The following is a 25,728-nucleotide window of genomic DNA, read 5'->3' as shown; positions in this document are numbered from 1 at the left end:
AGGTGGATGGATCAGGGAACGGTCGTTTGTCGCCGCATATCCCCTGATCCATCTTCCGTGGTCTTTGTGGTGAGTATTTATAACTGAAGACCAATTAGATAAAAGTGAAAAAAAAATGTTCCCTTTTGGGCCACTTCAAGGCCTGGAACCCACTACAGTCACTCACTGTTTTTGATAGCTTTTTGTTTTTTTGCAAAATCTCTTTGAAATCCCAATGTAGATTGATTAAAATGTGATTTTGCTGCAAACCTGTACTTAAATCGCAATGGCTAGCATAATGATGCAAGCAGAGAGACTGTGATTGAGACAGATTGCAATCGTTCTAGTGGGCTAGCCTACAGCCACTTTCATAGGCATAGTGATTATTGAGCATAAATTGCTGCTGAAAGCGCTCTAGTGGGTCCTAAGCCTAAGGCCACATACAGACATCAGACCATAGTCTTTGGAAAATGAAAGATCACAGACCAATCTTACCACCCTTCCTGTAGTATAAGAGCCATACTCTACACAGTCTTTTCTATGGAGCTGAACTCCACATCAGGAAAAAATCTTGGCAAGATGCTGCACACACAGATGCTGTACAGACACAAAAGATCAGTATCTGCAAAAGATCTGTTCCTGCCAAAAATCCATTCCTGCAAATTGCAATGATAGTCTATGAGATCTGCAGATCATCATACACACATGATTTAACTGACATTCATCTGCAGATCTGAAAATCCATCCTGGTGGATCTGATCTGCAGATGAATGTCAGTTAAATCATGTGTGTATGATGATCTGCAGATCTCATAGACTATCATTGCAATTTGCAGGAATGGATTTTTGGCAGATACTGATCTTTTGTGTCTGTACAGCATCTGTGTGTGCAGCATCTTGCCAAGATTTTTTCCTGATGTGGAGTTCAGCTCCATAGAAAAGACTGTGTAGAGTATGGCTCTCATACTACATGAAGGGTGGTAAGATTGGTCTGTGATCTTTCATTTTCCAAAGACTATGGACTGATGTCTGTATGTGGCCTTAGTGCTGTAAATGGTCAGTAATAAGGCCATGTGTCTCCTCACCTTGATGCAGCGGGAGTACTCAGACAGCACCTGCTCCACCTGGCTGGCTTTCTTTGGTTCCTGGAATATCTGAATGGTGTAAACACAGAGACATCAGTGTAACCAGTGGGACCACCCAGAATCCTATTTTTCTGCAAAGTGAGAGGAATATATGGAAGCCATTGTTATTCGGTTTTTAAAACGCCAGTTGCCTGGCTGTCATGCAGATTTTTTGCCTTCAGTCGTGTGCGGTTCACACCTGGAACTAGCATGCAGACAGAACACTTGATGATCAGTATACTTAGTTTGTAGTTTCAGACATTGTGGTAAGCAGTTACAATCGGGGCTGTGGAGTGGAAGCAATTTTTAGGGAACTTAGAGTCGGAGTTGGTGGTTTCATAAGCTGAGAAGTTGGGAGATTTTTGTATCAACTCCACAGCCCTGGTTACAATCTCTGTTGAATTTTTATTGCTGTCTTGTGTTCCCACCTGTAAAAATTTCCAGTCTCTGGCAGTGTTCATTACAAATTTCCAGTCTCTGACAGTAGTCGGGACAAATTTCCAGTCTCTGGCAGTGGTCAGGACAAATTTCCAGTCTCTGGCAGTGGTCGGGACAAATTTCCAGTCTCTGGCAGTGGTCGGGACAAATTTCCAGTCTCTGGCAGTGGTCGGGACAAATTTCCAGTCTCTGGCAGTGGTCAGGACAAATTTCCAGTCTCTGGCAGTGGTCGGGACAAATTTCCAGTTTATGGCAGCGGTCAGGACAAATTTCCAGTCTCTGGCAGTGGTTGGACAAATTTTCAATCTTTGACACTTGTTGGACAAATTTCCGAACTCTGGCTGTTAGGTTTTCAGGTTTTCTTATGGTGTCCATACATGGTACAATTTTTGGTACAATTTTTTTCAATTAGATAATTTCATTTGATTATTCCATTAGATCGAATATAAAGATTTTTCCAACATGTCCGATCAGATTTTTATTGAAAAAACAGGATAATCATTAGCTTTTCTTGATCGAAAAAAGGGAATATATTCAATTTGATCATTTTGGTTGAAAAAAAAATGGGAAAATCGAACGTTTTTATGGTACCATGTATGGGCACCATTATGGTGACTTAGAGAACACTCCGCTAATAATAATTGCAGCATTCATCTGACCTGACCACTGGCTAGACTAAATGCTAAACATAGGCTTTATTCTACCTGCAAACAAGGTTCAACATAGACAGAGTTTAACTACTTCCGGACCTTGATAATTAAAATCTACGCCCTGTTTTGATGCTGATCTGGCTCACCGACTCACCGCCGCTGAGCGCATCCGCTGTTTTTGTTGCTCCCGCCGATCTCACCGCTGGATCCCCGCCGGCCCCTGTTGCAGCTCACTTGCTCTGCCTGTCTCTATGACGGCAGAGCCCTGTGAGCGGGTCAGGAGCAGATTTCATTGGCTCCTGGCCCTTGTCTTTCAATGTAAGCAACTCCCATTGGCTTACATTGAAAGACAGGGCCAGGAGCCAATGAAAGCGTTCCTGATTGGCTCACAGGAACTCTGCCGTCATAGAGACGGCAGAGTGGGTGGCCCAGGTACCCGACGTGCGGCGGTGACAGCGGTTGCGGTGGGTATGTGCGGCGCTTCGTCGGGATTCTGCCGTTTCTGTACCAGCAGTCTCTGGTCCCTAAAGGGGCAGAAACCGCTGGTACTTAAATGGTTAAACTTTCATAAAGCATTTTATACTGCCTGTTATCAATAGTAGACAGAGCACAGCCATTATGTATTTTTACACCTGAAGTGAGAGGGATATGGAGGCTGCCATATGTATTTCCCTTTAAGCAAAACCAGTTGCCTGGCAGCCCTGCTGCTCCTCTGCCTCCAGTACTTTTAGCCATAGACCCTGAACAAGCATGCAGCAGATCAGGTGTTTCTGACAGTATTGACAGATCTGGCAAGATTAGCTACATGTTTGTTTCTAGTGTGAGCCAGGCACTAATGCAGCCAAATAGATCAGCAGGAATGCCAGGCAACTTGTATTGTTTAAAAGGGAATAAATATGGCAGCCTCCATATACTTGCTTCAAGTTCCATTTAAAAAGGTAACTATAACACCATGAGAAACCATACTTGAGCAACCTTACTTTATTAGGTACTAGCTGATGGCCGGGCGTTGCCCGGGTATGTATTTGGCTGGTGTTGGCTCCGCCCGCTGTGTGTTGCAGTTTTCTTTTTGGGTTACACAGTCACCTACATTTAGCCGAATGAAGCCTTGTACACACTAATCTGAAACGTCTGCAGATCAACAGATTTAGCAATTTTGAATGACAATGTAGCTCATCGACGAGCAACTGATATTGGGTATTCTGCCTGATCCAACTGGCAGATCAATTCAGATGACTGTGGGCCAGATATTGTGCAGTCAGCAAGTGTGTACAAGTCAATCAAAATGACTTTGTTCCACTGCATGCGCACATGTCGTGTGAAATGTCACTTTCACTTGTGCTCACACTTTTCAAACAACATAATCGTTTGGAATGTCGATGTGTTTGAACAATGTAGTTTAAAATACTTGTTTCTTTTTGCTGGCAATTGTCATTTGAGCAGCGTCACTTGTTTGTGTGTGACGACCTTTATCTAGCGTGTACAGATCTTAAGTTTCAGCCTAAAGATGCCTGCTACGATGTGTTCGAAAAATGCAACTCACTCCAATACATCGGTGGGAATACCAAGTTGGGTTCCCACGTGAAAACATGCACACGGGTTCAATGAGTAATCTCCCAATTCTGACAGGCTAGACACTGTATGGTGTGTACCGACATCACGTGTTTGACAGCTGGAACAATTCTTTGTGTTTATTTTTGCTATCAGTCTGTACAGCATTCTGTATTTGTCTAAACACAGCGATGAGCAATAATTTATGGCAGAATTTTTGGGCTGCTCTCTGTCTCTTGGCATTGCGGAGGCCTTCTGCCTCTCCTCTCTGTAGGACAATAAATGCTAGCTGAAACCAGCACAATCATTTTGAAATCCTAGTTTCTGTAGGGGGTATAAGAGGGATGTTAAAACTTGTTAAAAGTGTGTGTGTGTGTGTGTGTGTGTGGTGTGGTGTGGTGTGGTGTGGTGTGGTGTGTGTGTGTGTGTGTGTGTGTGTGTGTGTGTGTGTGTGTGTGTGTGTGTGTGTGTGTGTGTGTGTGTGTGTGTGTGTGTGTGTGTCACTGCTTATACTTTTAAAGAGGAACTGTAGTGAAAATAACATTATGAATCAAAATTGTCTATTTTTTTTTACAATATGGATTTATAGATTATTCAGTCAGTGTTTTCCCATTGTAAAATTTCCTCTCCTTGATTTACATTCTGAAATTCATCTCATAATGGGTAGGATAGAGGCACCCAATGCGTGTTCTATTTTAGTATTTTTTTCACAAAAAAATTATATAATAAAAAGAGAGGTAATTGCTTATCTCTCCAGAAGATATAGACACCAGTTCAACTGGAAAAAAGTTTTCATTAAAAAAAAGCAATCTGACAACACGTTTCACGGGTCATGACCCGCTTCTTCAGGTCAATACAAAATGCCTTGATAGCATAGGGGATAGAGTGTAGACGCCTCTAATCTTGCCCCAGGGATTTCGGGGGTTTTAATTGATCGTTCTGCCGTGGGAATGCGGCGTTTCAGCTATGGCCTTATTGCTGATCAGGACTGCCTAGTAAAAAGAGTTATTTGTTTAGGCTTCAGACTCTCTTTAAAGAGAATCTGTAACGACAAAACGTCCCCTGGGGGGTACTCACCTCGGATGGGGGAAGCCTCAGGATCCTAATGAGGCTTCCCACGCCGTCTGCCGTCCCTCGGGGGTCTCGCTGCAGCCCTCCGTACAGCGGTGACGTAATATTTACCTTTCTGGCTCCTGCGCAGGCGCTCTGGCGGCTGGCGGCTCCGAAGGAGGCGGAAATACCCGATCGCCGTCGGGTCCGCTCTACTGCGCAGGCGCAAGTCTCCGGCGCCTGCGCAGTAGAGCGGACCCGACTGAGATCGGGTATTTCCGCCTCCTTCGGAGCGAAAGCAGCCACAGCGCCCCCGCTGGAGCTTGCAAAGGTAAATATTGAATTGAACAGTCGGGCCTGTCGCCGGCTGTTCGGAGGGCTGCAGCGAGACCTCCGTGGGACAGAGGACGGCGTGGGAAGCCTCATTAGGATCCTGAGGCTTCCCCCACCCGAGATAAGTACCCCCCGGGGACGTTTTTGATGTTACAGAGTCTCTTTAAGCCATAGTTGCTGAACATGCATGAAGATACAGCTGTTCCTGACTGAAGTGTGACTGGATTAGCTGCATGATTGTTTCAGGTGTGTGACTCAGACCGCAGTCAAAGATTACCAGGGCAATCAGGCAACTGGTATTGCTTAAAAGGTAATACATATGTCAGCCTCCATATCCCTCTCACTTCAGGTTCCTTTTAAGATTTTCCTTGCTGTTTAGTTTTCAGCCATATTTTTTCCAGATGACAATGCTGAAAAACAGAATATGTGAACAATTCTATGGAACATACTGTATATTGGGTAGACTTTCACTTACCTTCTTCTTGGCAGACAGCCTCTTTAGCTGCCCCGTTTTCTCCCAGTGGTCCAGGATGAGCTTCTGATAGTCGTAGGATGGAAAGAAGCAGACGAGACCCCCTGGGACCACATTACTCAAGTTCACCAGGATCCTGCCCGTCTCGTCCATCTGTCGGGAACAAAGCCCCTTGTCACCAAATGACTGGAATGGTCAAATTCCCTATTGACTTCAAGTTCCAGAAGAGGTTGCACCGAACATCACAAAATTTGGAGGATTTGGAGACGATATGGTTACACAAGATTTGTCAGTAGGTAGGTGCCATGGTGCCCTCTCAGGTTGTGTTGCAGCTTGTATGCTACAGCTCTGTGTGGCCCTGATACATTCAACTCTACTCCCTCTCTGACTCTTTGACTGACGCATGCCTTGCAAAGGGCTGCACTACAAGCAATACAATTTTGGAGACACTCACTAGATTACTCTGAGGAGAAGAACTAACAGGGGCACTACAATGGAGGGGTCACTAACAACAGCTCTGTACTGCAGGGGACACTAATGGGGGCTATATAATGCAGGGGGTGCTAATGGGGGCATGAATTTGGATACTCCAATTGATAATGATTTTGGATTACCTCACAGACTATGCTTAGTCCCAGTACCCAAGTGTCTACTCTAGGGGTATTTTACACATTGCTACTTCCTATTGTACAACGTATTACCTAATCTGATTTATGTCAGCTTTGAAGTATTTCTATGACAGTTCATATCATTCTTCAATGATTCTATTTTCATAACATCGACCAACGTGTCTCTGTTTTATCATTCATGGTATGATCTAAGTAATCAAAATAAATACTTTGCAGTGTTTGCAGCATATGCTGGTTTTGTCTCATTTTTTCTACTTTGTGCCTACATGCACCTGATGATGGAAAGGCGAAACACTCCCCTCCTCGAGTGCCTCCCTCCTTACCGTCCCAAGTGGAGCATAAATGTGAGATAACTCGCCCAGCTCTCAGCATTCTACTGACAAGATCTCCCCTCAGTTGGGGGCACCTCTAGCTACTTAGTATTAGGTAGCAAGAGGTACATTCAGTATTAGGGGACACTTGTAGCTACCTACACCTGGTGGGGGAAGTAAGGGAGAAGTGACAGCTGGGTCAGCCAAGTACACTTGTGGTGCGGTTTGGTAGGAGTTTGTAGGCTCATGGAGGGCAAAGTCTAGGGCAGCCTTTCTCAACTTTTCTACCATGGAGGTACCCTGCAAATAACTTTTGGACCTCAATGAACCCCTGCCAACCATTTTTTGATCTCGAGGAACCCCTGCATTCATTTTGCAGGAGGCATGGTCTTTAAAAGTATGTGTGGCTGCTTATTATTATCATTATACTGTCTCATGAGCCCCCAATTTACTGCTTCTTGTTACAATACCACCTATTATAGTGTGCTCTATTATACTTCCCCCATGATAGGGGAGAATGCCAAGGAACTCCTGCAGAGCACTCCAGGAACCCTGGTTGAGAAAGCCTGGTCTAGGGTGCCAGGACATCTGTTCCTATTAGCTCTTGTGATGTAAATCTGGGCCTGCTGGCAATTATTCAATTTTACCAATCTCTGATTTGAAAGTAACTGTTTTCAAAGGGAAAGGAACGCTTCCGAATATTCATCTTTCATATACCCAAGTTTAGTCCCACTTTAAAAAGTCTCTCATGAAACTCTCAGGGCCCCCATGCAAGTGTTGTGCCTACCATTTCAGGCAAATCCCTCTTCTGATATGTGAATTCTAACTGCTGATTGGTCGGTCCATTGCAGAGCACTATGGGTAGTATGTTTTCAGAAGGGATGACATGACCTGTTTAAATAAAACAGACAATGTTTAGAGAGCAAACCCAAAACTTCCATCATTAGATCCCCACTGACTGTAACAGAAAACAACACTAGAGTAACTTGTTTAAAGGCCTTCATTCAATATACAGGTTTTTTTTAATCGATCAGACATTCAATACGTAGACCAACACTAGATTAAAGCTAGAGGAAAAGGACCTCAGGCAATTTTTGGGACTGAAAGTTGATGGGAAAGAATACAATTGACCGGGCAGGAGAAGTAAGTAAGGGAATAAGGGTCACACCGATTTATATGGCATCTAAATGACACAAAACTAGCAGTGATGGCAAGTAGACTGATTCTTATTCAGAACTCTGTTGAAATATGATCAAAATCAAAGTGGTAAAAAGATCACTAACCCATGACTGGTATCTGATCAGAAAGTGATAACTAATTTGTTGAATCAGGCCACTGTCACGCAGTAGATGTCCAGCTTAACCGATCCATATATGGGTCGCTAGCAGCATAGATATTGGCAAATAATCATTTACTAGGAATAAACTGGGAAGTAGTGACCAACTAACAGCATTGCACCCCTTCAATCAGACTTCAGCAGGAATAGGATTGTGAATAAGATGAATTGCAGCAGTCATTAGCTTTGTAATGGTCAACGCCGTACAAAGCTACCCAGCGGTTGATGATCTGTGCAAGCATGGCCGCATCTGCGCAGTAGTATGGAGACCCTCGTGCAAGAGCAGCTCCGGCTTACTACGCAGGCATGGCTGTTCTTGTGCAGTCACAGTACATACAGCCGGCCACGCTCATGCATGAAGATGAGCATGGTGGTAAGCTGAAATCTTAGAAGCTCCTGACAGATTTCGTTGGGGGTGGAGGGAAGGTTGTCTGCGAGCGGAAACATTGGTCGCTCTTCTTAGGTAAGCATTTGATTCTTCACTCAAGGTTCACCTCGAGTACACTTTGAAGAGGAACTTTAACCCAGGATTGAACTTAATCCCAATCAGTAGTTGATTACCCTTTTCCTAGGAGAATTCTTCGCCTCTTCTCAAATAGATTATCAGTGGGGCCTCTGTTGCTGATATTTTGGTGAAACCCCTCCCACAGTGTGATGTCATGACCATGGTCATCATAGTTCCCTGTCTGTGAACCTTGTTGCATTGTGGGAAATAATGGCTACGTATTTTGTAGTATATACAGGCGCTGATCCAAACTTTATCTCATGTGCATGTTCCACCAGCTGCTCAGGATAAACCACATCCACAATCGGTTCCAAGAAAAATGCATACAAATCCACAGCGCTTGGTACTCAAATCGGCATCTGCAGTAACCCTACAGTGCTCAAAAGCATATTTCCAAAGTGACCATCACCAGAAATAAATTGAGAAAGGATTTGTATGCATTTTTCTGGGAAATAATGGCTGCCAACCAAGCAGTATCTCCCTCTAGTTTTTTTCTTGTCTAATGATGACTAGTGATGTCGCGAACCTCCGATTTTTGGTTCGCGAACCTCCGCGGAAAGTTTGTTTCGCAACAAAGTTCCTCGAACCGCAATAGACTTCAATGGGGAGGCGAACTTCAAAATTTAGAAAAATTTCTACTGGCTGGAAAAATGATAGAAAACATGTTTCAAGGGTTCTAATACCTGGAGGTCCTCCCTCCACCCCTTCTACCTATTCCCTCCTCCCTCCTACCGGAGGGAGGAGGGTCTCATCTGCCAGGGAATTATAGTATTTCAAAAGCCAGCTTACATACCCTGGCTGGGAATTGAACCCAGGTCTCAGTGTATGGTAGGTAACTAACATTTCCATTATACCACCAACACTACTAACTGAAACTAGCCTAGCATGTACCATTTATGCTCAATCCAAGAGAAAAATTAGACAAGACAAATAACATTTATATCACACTTTTCTCCCGGCGGACTCAAAGCGCCAGAGCTGCAGCCACTAGGGCACGCTCTATAGGCAGTAGCAGCGTTAGGAAGACTTGCCTAAGGTCTCCTACTGAATAGGTGCTGGCTTACTGAACAGACAGAGCCGATATTCAAACCCTGGTCTCCTGTGTCAGAGGCAGAGCCCTTAACCATTACACCATCCAGCCACTGCTTAAGGATATGTAGCCAGGCATGGCCTTGCCTTTTATGTTCAACAGTTGTCCAAAGAGAACCCCAGATAGCCAGGTAGATTCATCTCACGCTCTCTCTCTCTGGCTACATTTCTTTAAGCACTGTGGTCCCTAGGCAGTGAGAGAGCCTGGGGCCCCGCAGTCCTCCCGGTTGTATGGGGGCATTGGGAAGCCTCCCCGTGGCGCTCCTGGATAGTGCTATGTAGCATGAACTAATTCCCGCAGGGCAACCTGCAAAGTTTGGCATGCGAAAACAAATGCATTTTTGCATGAGCAATGCCTCATGATAAGCCAATTTAGCCAGATTTGCACAGCCAGACTTGTAAGGGTTAAGCTTGGTGTTGAGTACGCATACATTTTCTTGTGGTAAGCATTTTGCAATCTCTATCCCTTGGAGGCAGGTGGTGTGAGCCCTGGAGTGGACTGTCTGTGCCTGTTCCCCCTCCCCCCCTTCTGGAGTGATGTGTGCGAGCCAGCCCTGAGCCCTCAGCTTGGGGTGACCCACACTTCATTCCTTTCCCATGCAGTGCCCCCAAGTTTATGCGCAGTAGCAGAACGCAATGGACGTTAAGGTAAGTGCCTGTTTTTAATTTTTGGGAGGTGGGTGAGGATGGCCCCCCCGGCGCTGGCCACGCTTGGGGGGGGGTCGTCCACGCCACCCAGCCTCCCCCTCCGGGGTAACACTGTGGTCCCTAGGCAGTGAGAGAGCCTGGGGCCCCGCAGTCCCCCCGGTTGTATGGTGGCATTGGGAAGCCTCCCCGTGGCGCTCCTGGATAGTGCTATGTAGCATGAACTAATTCCCGCAGGGCAATCGCTTCGCGGTATTAGTTTTTGATCCTGCAAAGTTTGGCATGCGAAAGCAAATGCATTTTTGCATGAGCAATGCCTCATGATAAGCCAATTTAGCCAGATTTGCACAGCCAGACTTGTAAGGGTTAAGCTTGGTGTTGAGCACGCATACATTTTTTTGTGGTAAGCAAAAGCTTTATGGTGTCCATTATTGGTACAGTTTTGTGGGGATGATTTGAAAATTTGAAGGCATCGATCGGGCACATAAATGGTACCATTTTTTTTATAACCTATCACATACCAATCGATTTTACATCTGCAATTCCAATCAATTAATTTTGCTACAAATGATCTATTTTACAGGGCTGTGGAGTCGGTAAAAAAAATCATCTGACTCCAACTTTGACTCCTCAGTTTATGAAACTACAGACTCCAACTCCAGGTACCCAAAATGTCTCCGACTCCTTGACTCCGACTCCTTAGTCTACTACTTACCAGGGCTGTGGATTTGGTACAAAAATAATCCGACCCCAGACTCCTCAGTTTATGAAACCACCGACTCCAGGTACCCAAAATTGCTCTGACTCCTCGACTCTGACTCCACAGCCCTGCTATTTTACAATCACAAAGCAATTGATCATGACCAACAATGATCAAATTATGTTCACTAAATCGATCAAATCCATTGATTGTTCGCACAAAATTGTATCATTAATAGACACCATAAGAAGGACAGAGCAGCGTAGCAAGTGGTGGCGACAAAGGAAAATTAACCACTTCTGCACTGGAATGTGCCCCTTTACATGCCAGGACAGTTTAGCAAAACTGCTCCTGCTCTCCCTTGCCAATAACCACTCAATGACAAAATGTGTTAAAGCGGACCTGAACTCAGAATGTCCTCTCTGCTCTAAAAGATAAGCAACAGCATAAAAACCTTAAAAGAAAAAAAAATATTTGTTACAGCTGATAAAACTCCTGCAATAAATCTGCAGTGTGTCTGGTTTCTGCTTTCATGGAAGCAGCCATATTGTTAACATCATGTGTTTATCGATCAGCTGCTCTGCTATGGCAGCCAGCTAACACAGCTGAGAGATCAAATTACACTGCTGATTAGTCACAGATAAGAGGAAATTAGGATAAACTCTACTACATACAGGGTGCATTTTCCTTCTGTCCTGTGCAAGAGTTCAAGTCCACTTTAAAAAGCTATCCTTACAAAATATGCCCATTGCCTGGACACCTGATTAAGATGCCCTTGAAGTGACATGCGGTTATCACTACAGCGTCTATCAGATATGCCCCCGATCTTGTCCTGGATTATCATAGAAGAGAACGGCAGAAACAATTTTTTTACTCACCGCAGGAGAACTCTGCTATTCTGTCCGGGCTGAGTCCAGCTGATGCCAACAGCTGCTGCTTAAAATCCGCCACCTAGGAGACAGACACAGGCTTGTGTGAACAGCTGTGTGTATTGCTGCAGAAGTCAATAACAATTTGTAATTGTCACCATCTAATTGTTGTGCTGCTATAAAAGAGAAAACAGTGTAGAATACACAAACATACCAGGCAAATAAAGTGCAGTGATGGAGACCTGAAAATGCCTAAGCACACAAGACTGTCAGATCTACAGAATTATTTTCAGCACAGGAATGTGGCTACGGTTATCCGCTATGACGTTATCTGTAATTGTGGGACTAAGGGAGTCAAAACTGTGTTTATAAATTGTTAATGTGGATTTTAACCTCTTCCAGACCAGCGCGGTTGAAATTTACGCCCTGCTTGTGGCTGCGCGGCTCTGACAGGATGTAGATTTCAACAATCATCACCACACGGCAGCACTTAGCAGAGTTCCACTTTAACTCCCTAAATGGAGAGTTTGCAAGGAGTGCCCCAGCTGCACCACAGTCCAGATGTTCAGGATATTTTATGAGGCCTACTGAGTGTGATGTATTAGAGCTTTATATGTATTAGAGCTTATGTATTAGAGCTTATGTAGAGATGTGCTCCCCAGGGACACCCCCCCTTTCCTGATCCTATCACAGCGCAGTCCCTGCAAGCAGGATGACATTTCAGGCAATTCAGATGTGGCCTTTACAGCCTGTTCAGCAAACATATGGCTGATTGACTGTGACTGAACTGGAAGTAAACACAATCAGGCTTGTCGGGTGCTGTGCAGTGAGGGAGGAAGATTAGTTTTATTGGGACAGCTTTATATTTAGGTAATTGGGCATCTCCAGCCAAACTTCTAAATAAATGGGTAAATTGTGTGTAAGACTGCCAGCCTGCCAGGAGATCTGTAAAGTGAGGCGCACATTGGCGAGAGCCTTAACATCCCCCTCACATCTTAGTGTGATTGTCCACAGAGTGCAGAAAGCATGATGACACTTCTCACGCTACCCGGAAGTGATGCGCTATGAGTGTATTGTGATGTGCATGTTCAAAAGGCACAGTGAAATTTGGGCGCAGGGTAAAGCCGAATGATAGTGCTGAATGAACTAACTTCTCCTCTGCCCAATATTTAATATATTGCCCTACTGAAACCCTATTTCCAAATGTCCCCACTGCTCCCGCTATTGTCGGCGCCATAATTACCGTACACAGTGAGTGCCACAATAGCCAAATTTCCATTACGGTTCATGGTGGTGCCCAAATGTACTGCTTTGGTATTGTGCTGGTGTCCTGGCTCTGAGGAGTTCTTCTTAAAGGGAACCTGAAGTGACAGGAATATAGAGGCTGATATTCCTTTATAAACAATACCAATCGCCGGAATATTAACAGAAGAGGCTGTAACTGCTAATGTTATTGGGACCTGTAATAAGAATTCATCACCCTGATGTGACAATCACTAGATTGAAATGTGCAGTAGTTCTATCTCAAGTAATAGAGGTTCCAGGAGTGTCACATCCTCTGATGGGAAAATGATGGTTATATGCAGTAAAAAGACAAGCAACCACTTACATATTGGCATGGGTCGGTATAAGGAGGTGTGGGAGGAAAGTCACTGAACGTTACACACCCTCTGCCCCCCCCCCCCCCCAAAAGAGTTTTTTTCAAGATACTGTCTGGGTGCAAAACATTGGCTGCCCTTCTTATCTTAACAGTTAGGGCCTGTTTCCACTACATGCGGTGTGATCGTTGCCTGGCAGCCCTGCTAATCCTCTGCCTCTAATACTTTTAGCCATAGACAATGAACAAGCCTGCAGCAGATCAGGTGTTTCTGACATTATTGTCAGATCTGACAAGATGAGCTGCATGTTTGCTTCTGGTGTGATTCAGACACTACTGCAGCTAAATGGATCATCAGGACGCCAGGCAGCTGGTATTGCTTATAAAGTAAATAAATATGGCAGCCTCCATATCCCTATCTTTTCAGTTGTCCTCTAACCTGGCAGTATGATTCCTTCTGATTTCAGGGTCTAAAAGCGGCGCAATTTTTTCATGTGCTTTTAGACCCTAAAATCATAAAAAAAAAAAAAAAATCATACCAGCAGAGAGTCTGCAGCATCCCTAGCACTTACTCACCTCACTGGGCTCCAGTGCTGCAGTTTTTCCTCCGTCCTCCGGGTGGAGCTGCAACCCTAAAGTGAGATTGCTGGCTGTCGCCATGATGACAGTCGGCGATCTCACCAGAGGGAAGCAGGGCCTCCGAGGAGTGGAAGAAGAATGGCAGCCGACGTCGGGATCCCCTGGGAGGTGAGTTGAAATGCCCGCTGCGTGCATTGCTCTGCATAGAGCCTCTGGCGGCTACCCTGAGTGCAGATCTGGGTTACCGATCTGAGCTGCGGTTTTAAGCCCCAACCGTAGCTCGGGTTTACCACCAAGGAGGTTAAGAAACTGAAGACTAACAATTGCTCACCCTTTAATTGCTGTTAGCTACAAGTGCACTTCCTCATGTAAACATGTGGTTTCTAAAACATGGCAGAGATTCTGAGAGATGTGGTCTGGTATCTCTTGTTCTTCCTATTTTGTGTGTCACATGTTCATTCCAGATTGACTCGCCTACCAGCTGAATCCATACAGAAGAGGAGGCAAACTGTACTACCTGCAAGCACATTTGGTGGACAAAACAGGTATTCTGAACATGATGTTGCCTCTTTATGTTCATTTATCAAGCTCACTACTGTAAGAATTTCCCTGGCTCGGCTTTTGGTTTGATTTTATAAACCAGGCACTTTACTGACCGGCTGCATGGTCCCCCCTGCAATGATAACAGAGCGACACTCCTTCAAGACTTCAGCAAAATGGACCGCTGGGTTCAGCATGAGAAATTTCAGGCTGCTCTGAGCCACTGTGCCTGCAAAAAACACAATATCCTGTTATCTGAAAAGGCTCCAGACAAGAGTACAGTCTATAGGAAGTACATAACAGAGGCAGAAACACACCAGCTGAATGAAAAGGGAAGGCAGGGAAATCTGTAATATCTATTTTCATCTGGTGAATAATTCTTTCCCAAGTGCACTTCCCTTACCAGCAATTTCTGTGTACCCGAGGCAATATGTGACATGATGAGATAAACAGGTGTATGTACAATATAAAACATATTAATAAACAGGAGGTTTTACTTGTTTTATTTTGCTATATTGTCAACATCACTGATATGCAAATTACAGCTATTATAAGTTTTCCTGGCAGAATACAACTTCTGAGGGCAGGAAAGAAATAAAATACATGAACTACTGATCTTTTTCTAACTCTGGGACACTTAATAGGCTGTCACTGAATAGAGACAGTAAAACATTCAACTACTTTGTAAATGATGAAATATAAAAATTCATTTTTAGAAGTAGGATAAATATAATTGTTTACCTCATCAGTTTATTTTCTCCTCAGTTTCACTTTAACATGTGGCCGCCATTTTGAAGGCTTGCAGCATGGTTTAGTATGTTTGGTCCTTGCATGTCATTGTACTCTTGGTATATCCTGGAGTAACCATCAGGAGAGTTTGTCGGACGTGTTACTAAAGGGGAATACCCCCCATCACAATTTGATGACAAGAGTAGCACAATGTCTAAGAGAAGAGGCTGCTCACCTTAAAGCCCTAGGCTCATGTTATAATCTTGCTCAATAGCAGTGGGGCGGACCAGCACCCGATGGGGAGAGACGTGTGCTGCAGCAGAGAAACCCTGTAGCCCACCAGGGTCTAATGTAGCAACAACAAAGGTCCACAGCACCTTGTCAGTGTATTTAATAGCTCTTTATTGGGATAAAAACAGAGAGGTTGCCATACAGTGATAGATGCTGTTTTGGACTCTTGGTCCTTTCTCAAGCTGTGTAGGCAGTGGAGTTCTTAACCGGGACTATGACCTTTCTTTTCGCCCTTGATTTTGGCTCTTTCCTTCCTCCTGATTTGTCTGATTCACTTTGATAATGGCTTTACTCTTGTGGATGTTTGACCTTTTTTGTCTTTTCCCTTGAGACATGGGGTGGTTCTAACGGTTGGGTTTTTCCTCCCTTCAGTTCCCCATCAGGTCCTCTCTTCCCTGCTGCTTGGTGATTGGACAAAATGGTTTTACAGAGAGTATTTAAACTTGGTTGTTGTGTGTACTTCAGAAAGAGCCTACACAGATTGAGAAAGGGCCGAGAGTCCGAAACAGCGTCTGTCGCTGTGTGGCAACCTCTCTGTTTTTATCACAATAAAGAGCTATTAAATACAATGACGTGGTACAGCATAATTTTGCTCAGGACACATTCTACAGAAATTTGTATAATTTCCTTGCATTTATACTGGCTACCTGTACCTCATTCTGGTTTCCTCTAACATTTGAAATACATATTGGCCTTCCTTAACCACTTCAGCCCGTCGGTTGTTTTAACCTTATGAGCGAGAGGAATTTTCACATTCAGTGCCTCTCCCTTTCATTCCCCAATAACTTTATCACTACTTATCACAACAAAATAATCTAGACCATGTTTTCTTTACCACCAATTAGCCTTTCTTTGGGTTGTACATTATGCTAAGTATTATTTTATTCTAAATACATTTTAATGGGAATAGTAAGAAAAAATTGGAAAAAAATCATTACTTCTCAGTTTTCGGCCATTATAGTTTTAAAATAAAACCTAAAACTGTGGATAAAAGCCACACATTTTATTTGGTCATTTGTCTCGGTTATTGCAACGTTTTATATCACTAGTACAATGTATGGTGACAATATTTTATTTGGAAATAAAGGTGCATTTTTTCAGTTTTACATCCATCACATATTTTTTAATATGTATGTCAAGAGGATATATTACGAATGTTTGTAGGTGTAATTTTACTATTTTGCGATAAGATATCCTCCCGCATTATTTCCTATTGCGTACCATAAGTACGCAAATAGGAAGTAATGTGTGACTGTGTTACTTCAGAAGTGACGCAGGCATCTCATTGATGCCGGCAATTACAGGGAGCTAGAGAAAAAATGAATGAACTGGAACAAAGTTCCTATCCATTAATCTAACGATCGGCGGCGGGAACAAGCAAATGGGAGGTTGCGCAACGGCACCATTTGAGAATGATCACTGTTTTTAAATAAAAACAGTGATCATTCTCACCGGACAAGTGCGGATTTGCTAAGGGGACTTCTGTCCCCTGCCACTAATCTGCCCTGTCACTGGGACCATTGCGATCACAAGCTTCTGCCCACATGATTTTGTGGGCAGCCCCGCAAACTGCACAGATGCTGAGTCTCACGTCCCTGCGGCTCCAGCAGCACCGCCGCGGATGTGAGACTCACATCAGTGCAGCTGAAATAGTTAAAATTAGTACTTGACTATGGGAAATTTGTTTACCTGAGTAATCAATACAATTGACATAATCAACACTTGTGTAAGAATGACTTCTAGTAGCCAACCTGCAGCCAATTCTTCTATATCTATGAATAGATCCACTAGAAAATATTACAGCATTTGTTGGTTTTACACTGGGAATACTCCACTCAGTAGGATCTTGTAGGTTAGGCTTTAACAGTGCATCACGCAGGAAAAACAACAGCTCAGCAATCTGACATAGTAAAAGAATAAAGTAGAACTGTAGCACGGCACATACAGTATCCGTGACCATGCACATTACAAAAAAAGGAACAGTGCCATCTTATGGCCATTTAGCATCCCCACAGTCAAAGCATGAAAGCTGATGCATATATAAACTCTAATAGTATCAACCTGTCACAGCATCATTTTTTGAACATGCAACTACAGAGGCAGCACGGTGGCGTAGTGGTTAACACTCTTACCTAGCAGCGCTGGCGAGAGTGCTAACACCACCATGCTGCCTCCCCGGTGGCGTAGTAATATCCCAGCCAGGGCACTACTGCACAGAGTTTGTAGGTTATCTCTGTGTCTGCGTGGGTTTCCTCCGGGTACTCCGATTTCCTCCCACATCCCAAAAACATGCAGATAAGTTAATTAGCTTCCCCCTGAATTGGCCCTAGACTACGGTACATACACTACACAATATAGACATACATAGACATATGACTATGGTAGGGACTAGACTGTGAGCCCCCGAGGGACAGATAAGTGACAATATACACTGTACAGCGCTGCAGAAGATGTCAGTACTATATAATACTAAATAATAATAATAATAGAGCAGACGTTTATGTGCAGTTCTTCCTACATTTTCCTCCAAACTAACAAGGACTAATGCAATAGAAATACATAGGGAAAAAAACCCAACTCTACTGTGGCGTTAGCTCTTCCCACCTTATTAAGGCTCTTGAAAAGTAAGCAAAGCTCCACACAGGAATAATTGGATAAGCTCCTTCCTGTTATGAGTAAAGAATAAGGAAGGTGGGGACAAGTCTTGCATACATATATATCTGCCACATGTAATTTGGGCACAGGGAGAAGCTAAAAGATGGCGCTCCCTGCACTTGACAATCTTGGGGAATAAAATAAATATACATCTCTTCTGAATACCTAATTTGTTTTTTGGCCGCGTAATCACCTGAATTACGGTGGTTGTTTTTTGTTTTTGTTTTTTAGTAATTTGGGCTCCGGCTTTTGCCAGCATCCAAATTATACAGCAAGCGTTATAGTCTGTAACCAGTACAACGCGGGCATCGAAATGCAGGTAGTCCCCGACTTACGAACGCCCGACTTACGAACGACCCCCCGATACGAACGGCATGGATTCAGTGTTTCCATGGGAACAAGCCCCCAAATGTTTTTTTTCAAATTGGACTTGTAGTTTTTAAGAAAATCGATTTTAAAAAACGCAAAGAAAAATGGCTTTTAAACTTGTATAAGCAGGTATAGAGGGCAGAGGTGACAGAGAGGGGGACACTGGAGGCACAGAGGAGGTACAGGAGACAGATAGGGCACCGTGTTTTGACTTAAGAACAGATTCAGGTTAAGAACGAACCTACAGTCCCTATCTCGTTCGTTAACCGGGGACTACCTGTAACCTGAATCACAACTTTTTGCATCTATAGGTGCCTATGCATTGACAGATGTGGTGGCAGATTCAGTCCTCAGATAGGGATATATTGCTGCCACACATCTGCACACAGACTTGAAATCTGTAGAGTTTGCCTCCACCTAATGTGCTCCCCCCACTGTCCCCCCATGAAATGTGCCCATTCAATTGACCGGAAGTCGAAATTATGAACTGGTGACCATGTTGTGTCATCAATCTCTGATAAATTTGATCATTATGATTAAATCTGCCAGATATTAATGCTGCAAACAAAGTAATTGATGCCGCAAATTGAGTCATGCCTTTGCTACAAGTAACTTGTCTATATATCTTATCTAAAGTTTAAATAGTTTACACAGCAAATCTAGCTGCAAACAGCTTCAAAAGTTTATGATTACTTATTCTTGTGATACAATGAGGGCAGCCATGTTCTGTTTGTCACAGGCGGGAGATGCTATCAGCTTGCCTGTGTGTAAATTCAGTTCCTCTCTCCTCCTCCCCTCTGCCTCTGAAATCAATGGCTAGTAATCTCCTCCTCCTCCTGCCCAGACTGAGCTCCCATAAGCCCTTGCTACAGTGCCAAGGCACAAAAGGAGCTGTGGGCGAGGCTTGTTTAGTTTATAGGGAATTGAAGTATTAAAATAAAACAAAACAAGTATTTGGCTGAGGAATGCCCTATAAACTATATGAAAAGAACACAATTATGCAACGAGTAAAAGTTTATCTCGGATCCACTTTGACACTGCTCCTAAATATACATTTTACCAGTACAGTACATGATGTGTCTGCCAACAGCTGGGTAGATGTGATGGAGGGCATGACGTACCTTGCAGCTGTATTATGATGCGGCCATCTTGGTTGGTGTTGGTCAGGGCAGACAAGAAGCCTTCAATCTGCATAAGAGGAGAGGCACTGCGTGTATTGCTGCTCTCTCCGCCATCCTCGGGGGCTCCTACAGCTGCCAACGGCACAGAAATAAGGTTTTTCATTCAATCCTGCTAGAATATACATGACACGATTTCATCAGAAAAAATGACTGTTGGTGAGTAGATTAGCAAAAGGTCAAACAAATACGCCACTTTCTCTGATTCTATAATTTGATCACAAATTCATTTGAGCCACTGTACAAGAATTTGGGTGGTTTGGGATATGGTAAAAAGAGAGAGACACAGAATGAAAGTAGCCTCCGTAGAAGCGCACAACGCGCGAAATGGCCGCCAGGCTCTGCACCCTCTGCGCCCACCGCACCATCCACAGACACCCAGGGTATGTGTTGTTTACGTTTTGCACGGACAATGTTCATTCTCTGATGTTTTTATAATCTTGGAATAAAGTGTATGACAGCAGTGCCGGCGCTTTCCCCTCCTTTATTCTACACAGAATGAATGTGCAGCGGACAAATCAGCAGAAGATGTGTGATATAATCAGGCCGGTATGAGGAAGGTTCTCAAATGAATGTTTCGAACGTCTTGTGTGTGGGAGTATCAACAGTATTATTACCTAGTGGTAAAACAACCACAAGATGTCACTGTGTGTAGAACTTGATGGTAATCTGAACAGGATTGTCATTTCCTGTATTCACTCTGTATCATACCTCCCAACTTTTTGCGATGAGAAAGAGGGACACTTAAGCCACTCCCCTGCCACACCCCTGATCACGCCCCGTCACACCCCTAGTCACACATACCATAAAGATTTCATAAGAAATATATGTGGTTTTATAATTCAAACCACCCAGGTACTTTCTATCCTGGTTCTTTTTCCTTCATATCAACGTTTTAAAATTAGTAATATATCAATTTAAAGGACGGGAATAAAGTTTAGAGTCAAACACATTTTTTAGTAGAGAACTACATAGAAAGAGGGACAAAGTCCTGAAAGAGGGACAAATGAGGGGGAAAGAGGGACAGAGGAACAGGGCTCCCAAAGAGGGACAGTTGAGAGCTATGATGTATTCTCTATGTTCTAAGCAACTCACCACTCCTGAACATGTCTGCATGTTTTCCTTCAGTAAAGAGTTCTAACTTGTTATACTGGGTGCCTAAAAGAACACTAAGCTCCAACATTGTGGAATCCATCTAAAGGTGCCATTAATGATACAATCCAACTGCCGATCGATCATTTGGGGTCGTCGCTGTAATTGATTCGATACGATTCCCTGAAAAGACTTGGTGTCTCTTTAACAGTTTCACAGCATCAGGACTGTTTTTCTTATCCAAAACTCATTTTTAGCTGCACAGAAGAAAACTGCCCGGGCATTTTCCCCCTGATGCTGTGCAAAGCATGATGGGATTTCTGATATTGTTGCATTTTTTTTTTTTAAACTTGAGATTTGAAGCCTAGCGCGCAGCTGGGAGGTATGATCAGGACACAGGACAGTTGGAACTGTGTCTCATGCTCCCTGTCACCTCCTTTCAACCAAAACGATGGCTGCCCCATGAAAAAAATGGCTGCCCCCATGAAATAACAAACATTTGCCGGTTCTTTTAAAACCGGGTTGGTAAGAGATGATATTACCTATCTATTTTAATTAATGTAGCTAATGTAACTTAATGACAATATGTTTGTTTAGGCTGAAGTTCCCCTTTAATATTTATGCAGAACTGCTTTATTACCGCTTCCGGATGGCAGTGATTAAAATCTATGCCCTGTTTGGGACTCGGGAGCTGTTATTCCTGCCAGGGAGTACAGTAGATTTCAATCACTCTTGCCGTGTGTTCCGCTCGCTTTTCTTTTTCCGCCATCTATAAAATCCCTTCGCTTCCTGCTGTGTACCAAAATCAAAGAAAGCAGGAAAAACAGTTATTGTTTTGGAAAGCGGGGATAGGTGTCTGCATCCATACTGGTCAGAGTCCCACATTTCTATTTACATACAGAAATGGAGGGAAATCTTTCCCCTGACAGCAATAAAAATCAAGGCAGACAAAACACAAGATTAGAAAAAGGAAAATAAGCATAGAGTTCTAGCTAAAGGTTCCACAATCCTCTGCTGTAACCCACCTTCAGCTGGACTCTTCTGATTAAGGTGTTGTAGAAACTGCTGCAAGCCTCCTGGTTTTTGGTTCTCTTTGATGGGGGCTCCAACCTCTGACCCCCGAAATTTTTCCATGAAGCCAAATAGCTGTGTCATAAAGAGAACCAATTAGTGAGAGTTTTAAACGGGAAAAAAAAACTTAAATTCAATTTAGTAATCAGTCCAACAAAGTTGTCAAGGAGGAAGTGTACCCCTAGTTTCTCTATCCTCTGGGAACTACACAGTTACCTGCTGAGTTCCTAAGAAGTCACATGACACAGTTAAAATTTGCCCTTGAAGATTTGCAGAAAGGAAGGTAAGTGAAAATCAGTAAAGCTTCCCTCAACAATGCAGATGAGTCTCACCTGCAGTTTTTATTTCAATGAGCACCTGTAGTCAGGGGCAGTCCACCTATGACGCCACCTGAATGACGTGGTTTAGGCAGTGTCTTCACCACCCTCCCCAGCCACTGCTCATTTACCTTGTGAGTTAGAGGCCGCCTCCTCCACACAGTCCCCGGTCCCCCTTGCCTCATTACCACTAGACAGCAGATCAGTGGCGACCCACAGTGCTGCAGTGAGGGGAGGAGATCGGCTCCTGTAGCGGCGCATATACAGTACTTACTTCATGTATATGCGCTGTTACCAGGGGAACCGGTCTCCTCTCTTCACTGCAGCATTGTGGGTCGCCTCTGATCTGAGGTCTGGTAGTAGCGAGGAGAGGAGGACCGGGGACTGTGTGGAGGAGGAGGCTGCCGACTCTCAAGGTAAGTTATCTGTATTCTTCTCACTACAGTTGTCCTTTAATTAGCAAAGTGTATGCAGGTGTGATGGTGAACTGGGAGTCTAAAGCCTAGCAGGCAGAGATTTAAAGGAGACTCACAGTTCAGAACAAGCAAAGCATACTACATAGGATAAACAAACCAACTCTAGCAGCTGGTTGGGCAATTAATTATAGGCCAACAAATTGAAGCCAAAATCAGGATAATGCCAGAGATGGGAACTAACTAAATACCAGAGCATATGTCATAAACACACGGATATTGTTGCAATCAGAAAAAAAAAAGATAAAGGACGCTGTAATCGTACCATAAACAGATATTGTTGCAATCATAAAACAAATTGATAAAGTAGGATGGAATCTGTCTGCATGTTTATTTCTGTGAGGCGTATGCCAGTTTATCTATAGATCTACATAACACGATAGAGTGAAGGTCCTCACCTTCCTGCTGATCATACTCCTCATGCAGTATCGCTGGACCTAAGCAGAACACAAACCATTATTATGCATTTATATATTGTTTACATATAGAGCAAACTAATTTTGCACAGAACCACAGAGTACATCACGCAATTCACATCACTGTCCCCACTATAATCTACAACCTGTTAACCTTGCCATTTCCAGGAGTGACACCTCAATAGCACTATTTGTGTTGCTGCCAGAAAGTTTCACGTGTACTGAAATTCCAGCTGAGATGTATTTAAAGGGGCACTACAGCAAAAAACTGTAAAATTTAAAATATGTGCAAACATACAAATAAGAAGTATGTTTCTTCCAGAGTAAAATAAGCCATAAATTACTTTTCTCCTATGTTGCAGTCACTTACAGTAGGTAGTAAAAATCTGACTGAAGTGACAGGTTTTGGACTAGTCCATCTCTTCATAGGGGATTCTCAGCAAGGGTTTTATTCTTTATAAAGGTATTCCCTAAAAAGGATTTAAACAATGATGCTGGCCAGCTTCCCTGCACGCTACACAGTTTTTTGGCAGTTGGACAGAGCAACTGCCATTCACTAAGTGCTTTTGAAAATAAACATATCCCTGAGAATCCCCTATAAAGACATGGACTAGTCCAAACCCTGTCACTTCTGTCAGATTTCTACTACCTACTGTAAGTGACAGCAACATAGGAGAAAAGTAATTTATGTCTCATTTTACTCTGAAAAAAAAATGTACTTCTTATTTGCATATGTTTGCACATATTTTCAATTTTACAGTTTTTCGCTGTAGTGCCGCTTTAAGCCCTAAACACACCATTCAATATTGGCTGCTGATCAACAAAAGATGCAATCAAAATGACTGGATCATCCATTGATTGGGAGAAAATTCTCGTTAAGAGCAATCTGAAATGGCTGCTGTCTCAGTAGTTTACTGATTGGATGTGTTGGTAAGTGTCAATCAATCCTGTGAGGATCTTGCTGTGTGTTGTACAGGACCAATCGATATAAGCATGGATATGGGATGGTTATGGCTGCGAATGTGGGCATGAGGCGGCTGGTGAGTAAATATGGCTGCCCTCCCTGTTTTGGCGCAATTCCTTCAGTGTACACCCAAGGGTGTTTGTGAGGGACAAAAACATCGGACAAGAGAACCACTGTACGCACATTTATCTTGGTCTGCCATTCCCGTCCAATCTATTAGCTTTCAGGAAATCAATAGGAACAACAGATTGTCCAAAAGATTGCCTGCATACCTCTCAAGTCTAAAAAAAATCTGTTGCACCAATAATCTCTCTTTCAGAGGGGCGATTTGAATCCTCTGGGTTTCCGTGAAGTGTGCCTGGGATCTATTTTTATATTTTCTGCTGTGTGTGACTTTTACCCCATAGCTTCTAAAAGAGGGGACGTTAGGTTTTTTTTTTTTCCAGAACAGAAGGGGCAATGATAAAGTGTTCGAATTCGGGATCCTGTATTTGGAAACCCAAATTATGCCAAACACTGCACTTCAGAACTCACGCTAATGAACGGGGTCACGAGGAGGTCACTTATGCCGCCCTTCACGTGACTCCGATGCTCCCTCCTGGTGAAGTGCAAAGTGCGCCGCAGACCCTTGACCCTGTCCACTAGCTTGGGTGCTGAAGTGCAGTGTTTGACAGAATTCAGGTTTCCAAATACAAGATGCAGAATTCAAACACTAACACTACTGATAAGATGGCAACTTTCATAGTATTTTCACAGGTTTGATTTACGTCAGAGGATTTGGGCACAGGGCCACTTTAAATATGAATAAAAAGTACCTTGAAGAGGTTGATATTGTCAACCTGACTGAAGAAGAGGAAGTCATTAATGGATTTCAGAGAGGTGCCTGGAGAAAAAAACCACAAGAGGTCAGTTGTGCTTCTTGTAATGGACTTTTTACACAACCGATTCAATGTAAACCTAGAATCCACTGAAAATCTATAAAAAAAACGACAGCTCCCTGATAAATATTTAATATAAATATCAACTGAATATTAAACATATATGCCTGATCTAAATGTGTCCATACACTTAAGGTGGCTATACACTGGCCCGATTCGCGGCCGTTTCGACAGCAGATTCGATCCTGGGATCGAATCTGCTGCCAATCGTTCGCGCTAAACGCACCCGCCGATCCGATTTCCTCCCGAAATCGGATCGGTCCGTCGATCGCGCCGTGCGGGAAATTACCCTCGATCGCCCGCGGGTAGGGTGCGCGTCACTAGCGGCGGCCGATCCGATCAGGTATACATTACCTGACGCTGGCTCCCGGGCGTCTTCTCCGCGCTGCACTGCTCTGTTCCGGCTCCATCCCGGCGCTTCCTGTGTCACTGCAGTGACCAGGAAGTTCAAATAGAGAGCGCTCTATTTGAACTTCCTGGTCACGGAGTGACACAGGAAGCGCCGGGATGGAGCAAGAACAGAGCGGTGCGGTGCAGCGTGGAGAAGACGCCCGGGAGCCAGCGCCAGGTAATGTATACGGGGGGGGGGGGGGCACAGGCGGCAGGAGCAGCTCAACAGATTGTGATCGGTTTCAGGCTGAAATCGATTCACAATCTGTTTGCAGTAAAGGCAGCCATACGATCCCTCTCTGATCAGATTCGATCAGATAGGGATCTGTCAGCTGGTCGATCTAATGGCAAATCGACCAGTGTATGGCTACCTTAATAGATTTGACCATCAGATAGATTTCTGGCAGATGCCTGTCAAGTCGAATCTGACAGGAATCTATCTGATGTGT

The 25,728-nt window shown here is 43.8% G+C and overlaps 1 protein-coding gene across 4 annotated transcripts in view; it reads right to left on the bottom strand.

The window, feature by feature from the left end:
* Positions 1–25,728, bottom strand: part of DDX11 (DEAD/H-box helicase 11) — a 176,640-nt gene that overhangs the window by 15,543 nt on the left and 135,369 nt on the right. For all 4 annotated transcript variants that reach the window (XM_068277660.1, XM_068277657.1, XM_068277658.1 and 1 more), the window contains exons 14-22: positions 24,767–24,834; positions 22,970–23,008; positions 21,736–21,856; positions 19,562–19,693; positions 14,513–14,625; positions 11,690–11,762; positions 7,324–7,427; positions 5,600–5,749; positions 1,064–1,132 (exon numbers count right to left, since the gene is read on the bottom strand). In XM_068277660.1, the coding sequence (XP_068133761.1) occupies positions 1,064–1,132; positions 5,600–5,749; positions 7,324–7,427; positions 11,690–11,762; positions 14,513–14,625; positions 19,562–19,693; positions 21,736–21,856; positions 22,970–23,008; positions 24,767–24,834 (869 nt within the window). The remainder of the gene's footprint in view (positions 1–1,063; positions 1,133–5,599; positions 5,750–7,323; positions 7,428–11,689; positions 11,763–14,512; positions 14,626–19,561; positions 19,694–21,735; positions 21,857–22,969; positions 23,009–24,766; positions 24,835–25,728) is intronic.

This window comes from Hyperolius riggenbachi, chromosome 3 (assembly GCF_040937935.1).
Source record: "Hyperolius riggenbachi isolate aHypRig1 chromosome 3, aHypRig1.pri, whole genome shotgun sequence".
NCBI classification, from domain to species: Eukaryota; Metazoa; Chordata; class Amphibia; order Anura; family Hyperoliidae; genus Hyperolius; species Hyperolius riggenbachi.
The sequence above is the reverse complement of the archived record's forward strand: the minus strand, read 5'-3'. Positions and strand labels throughout refer to the sequence as shown.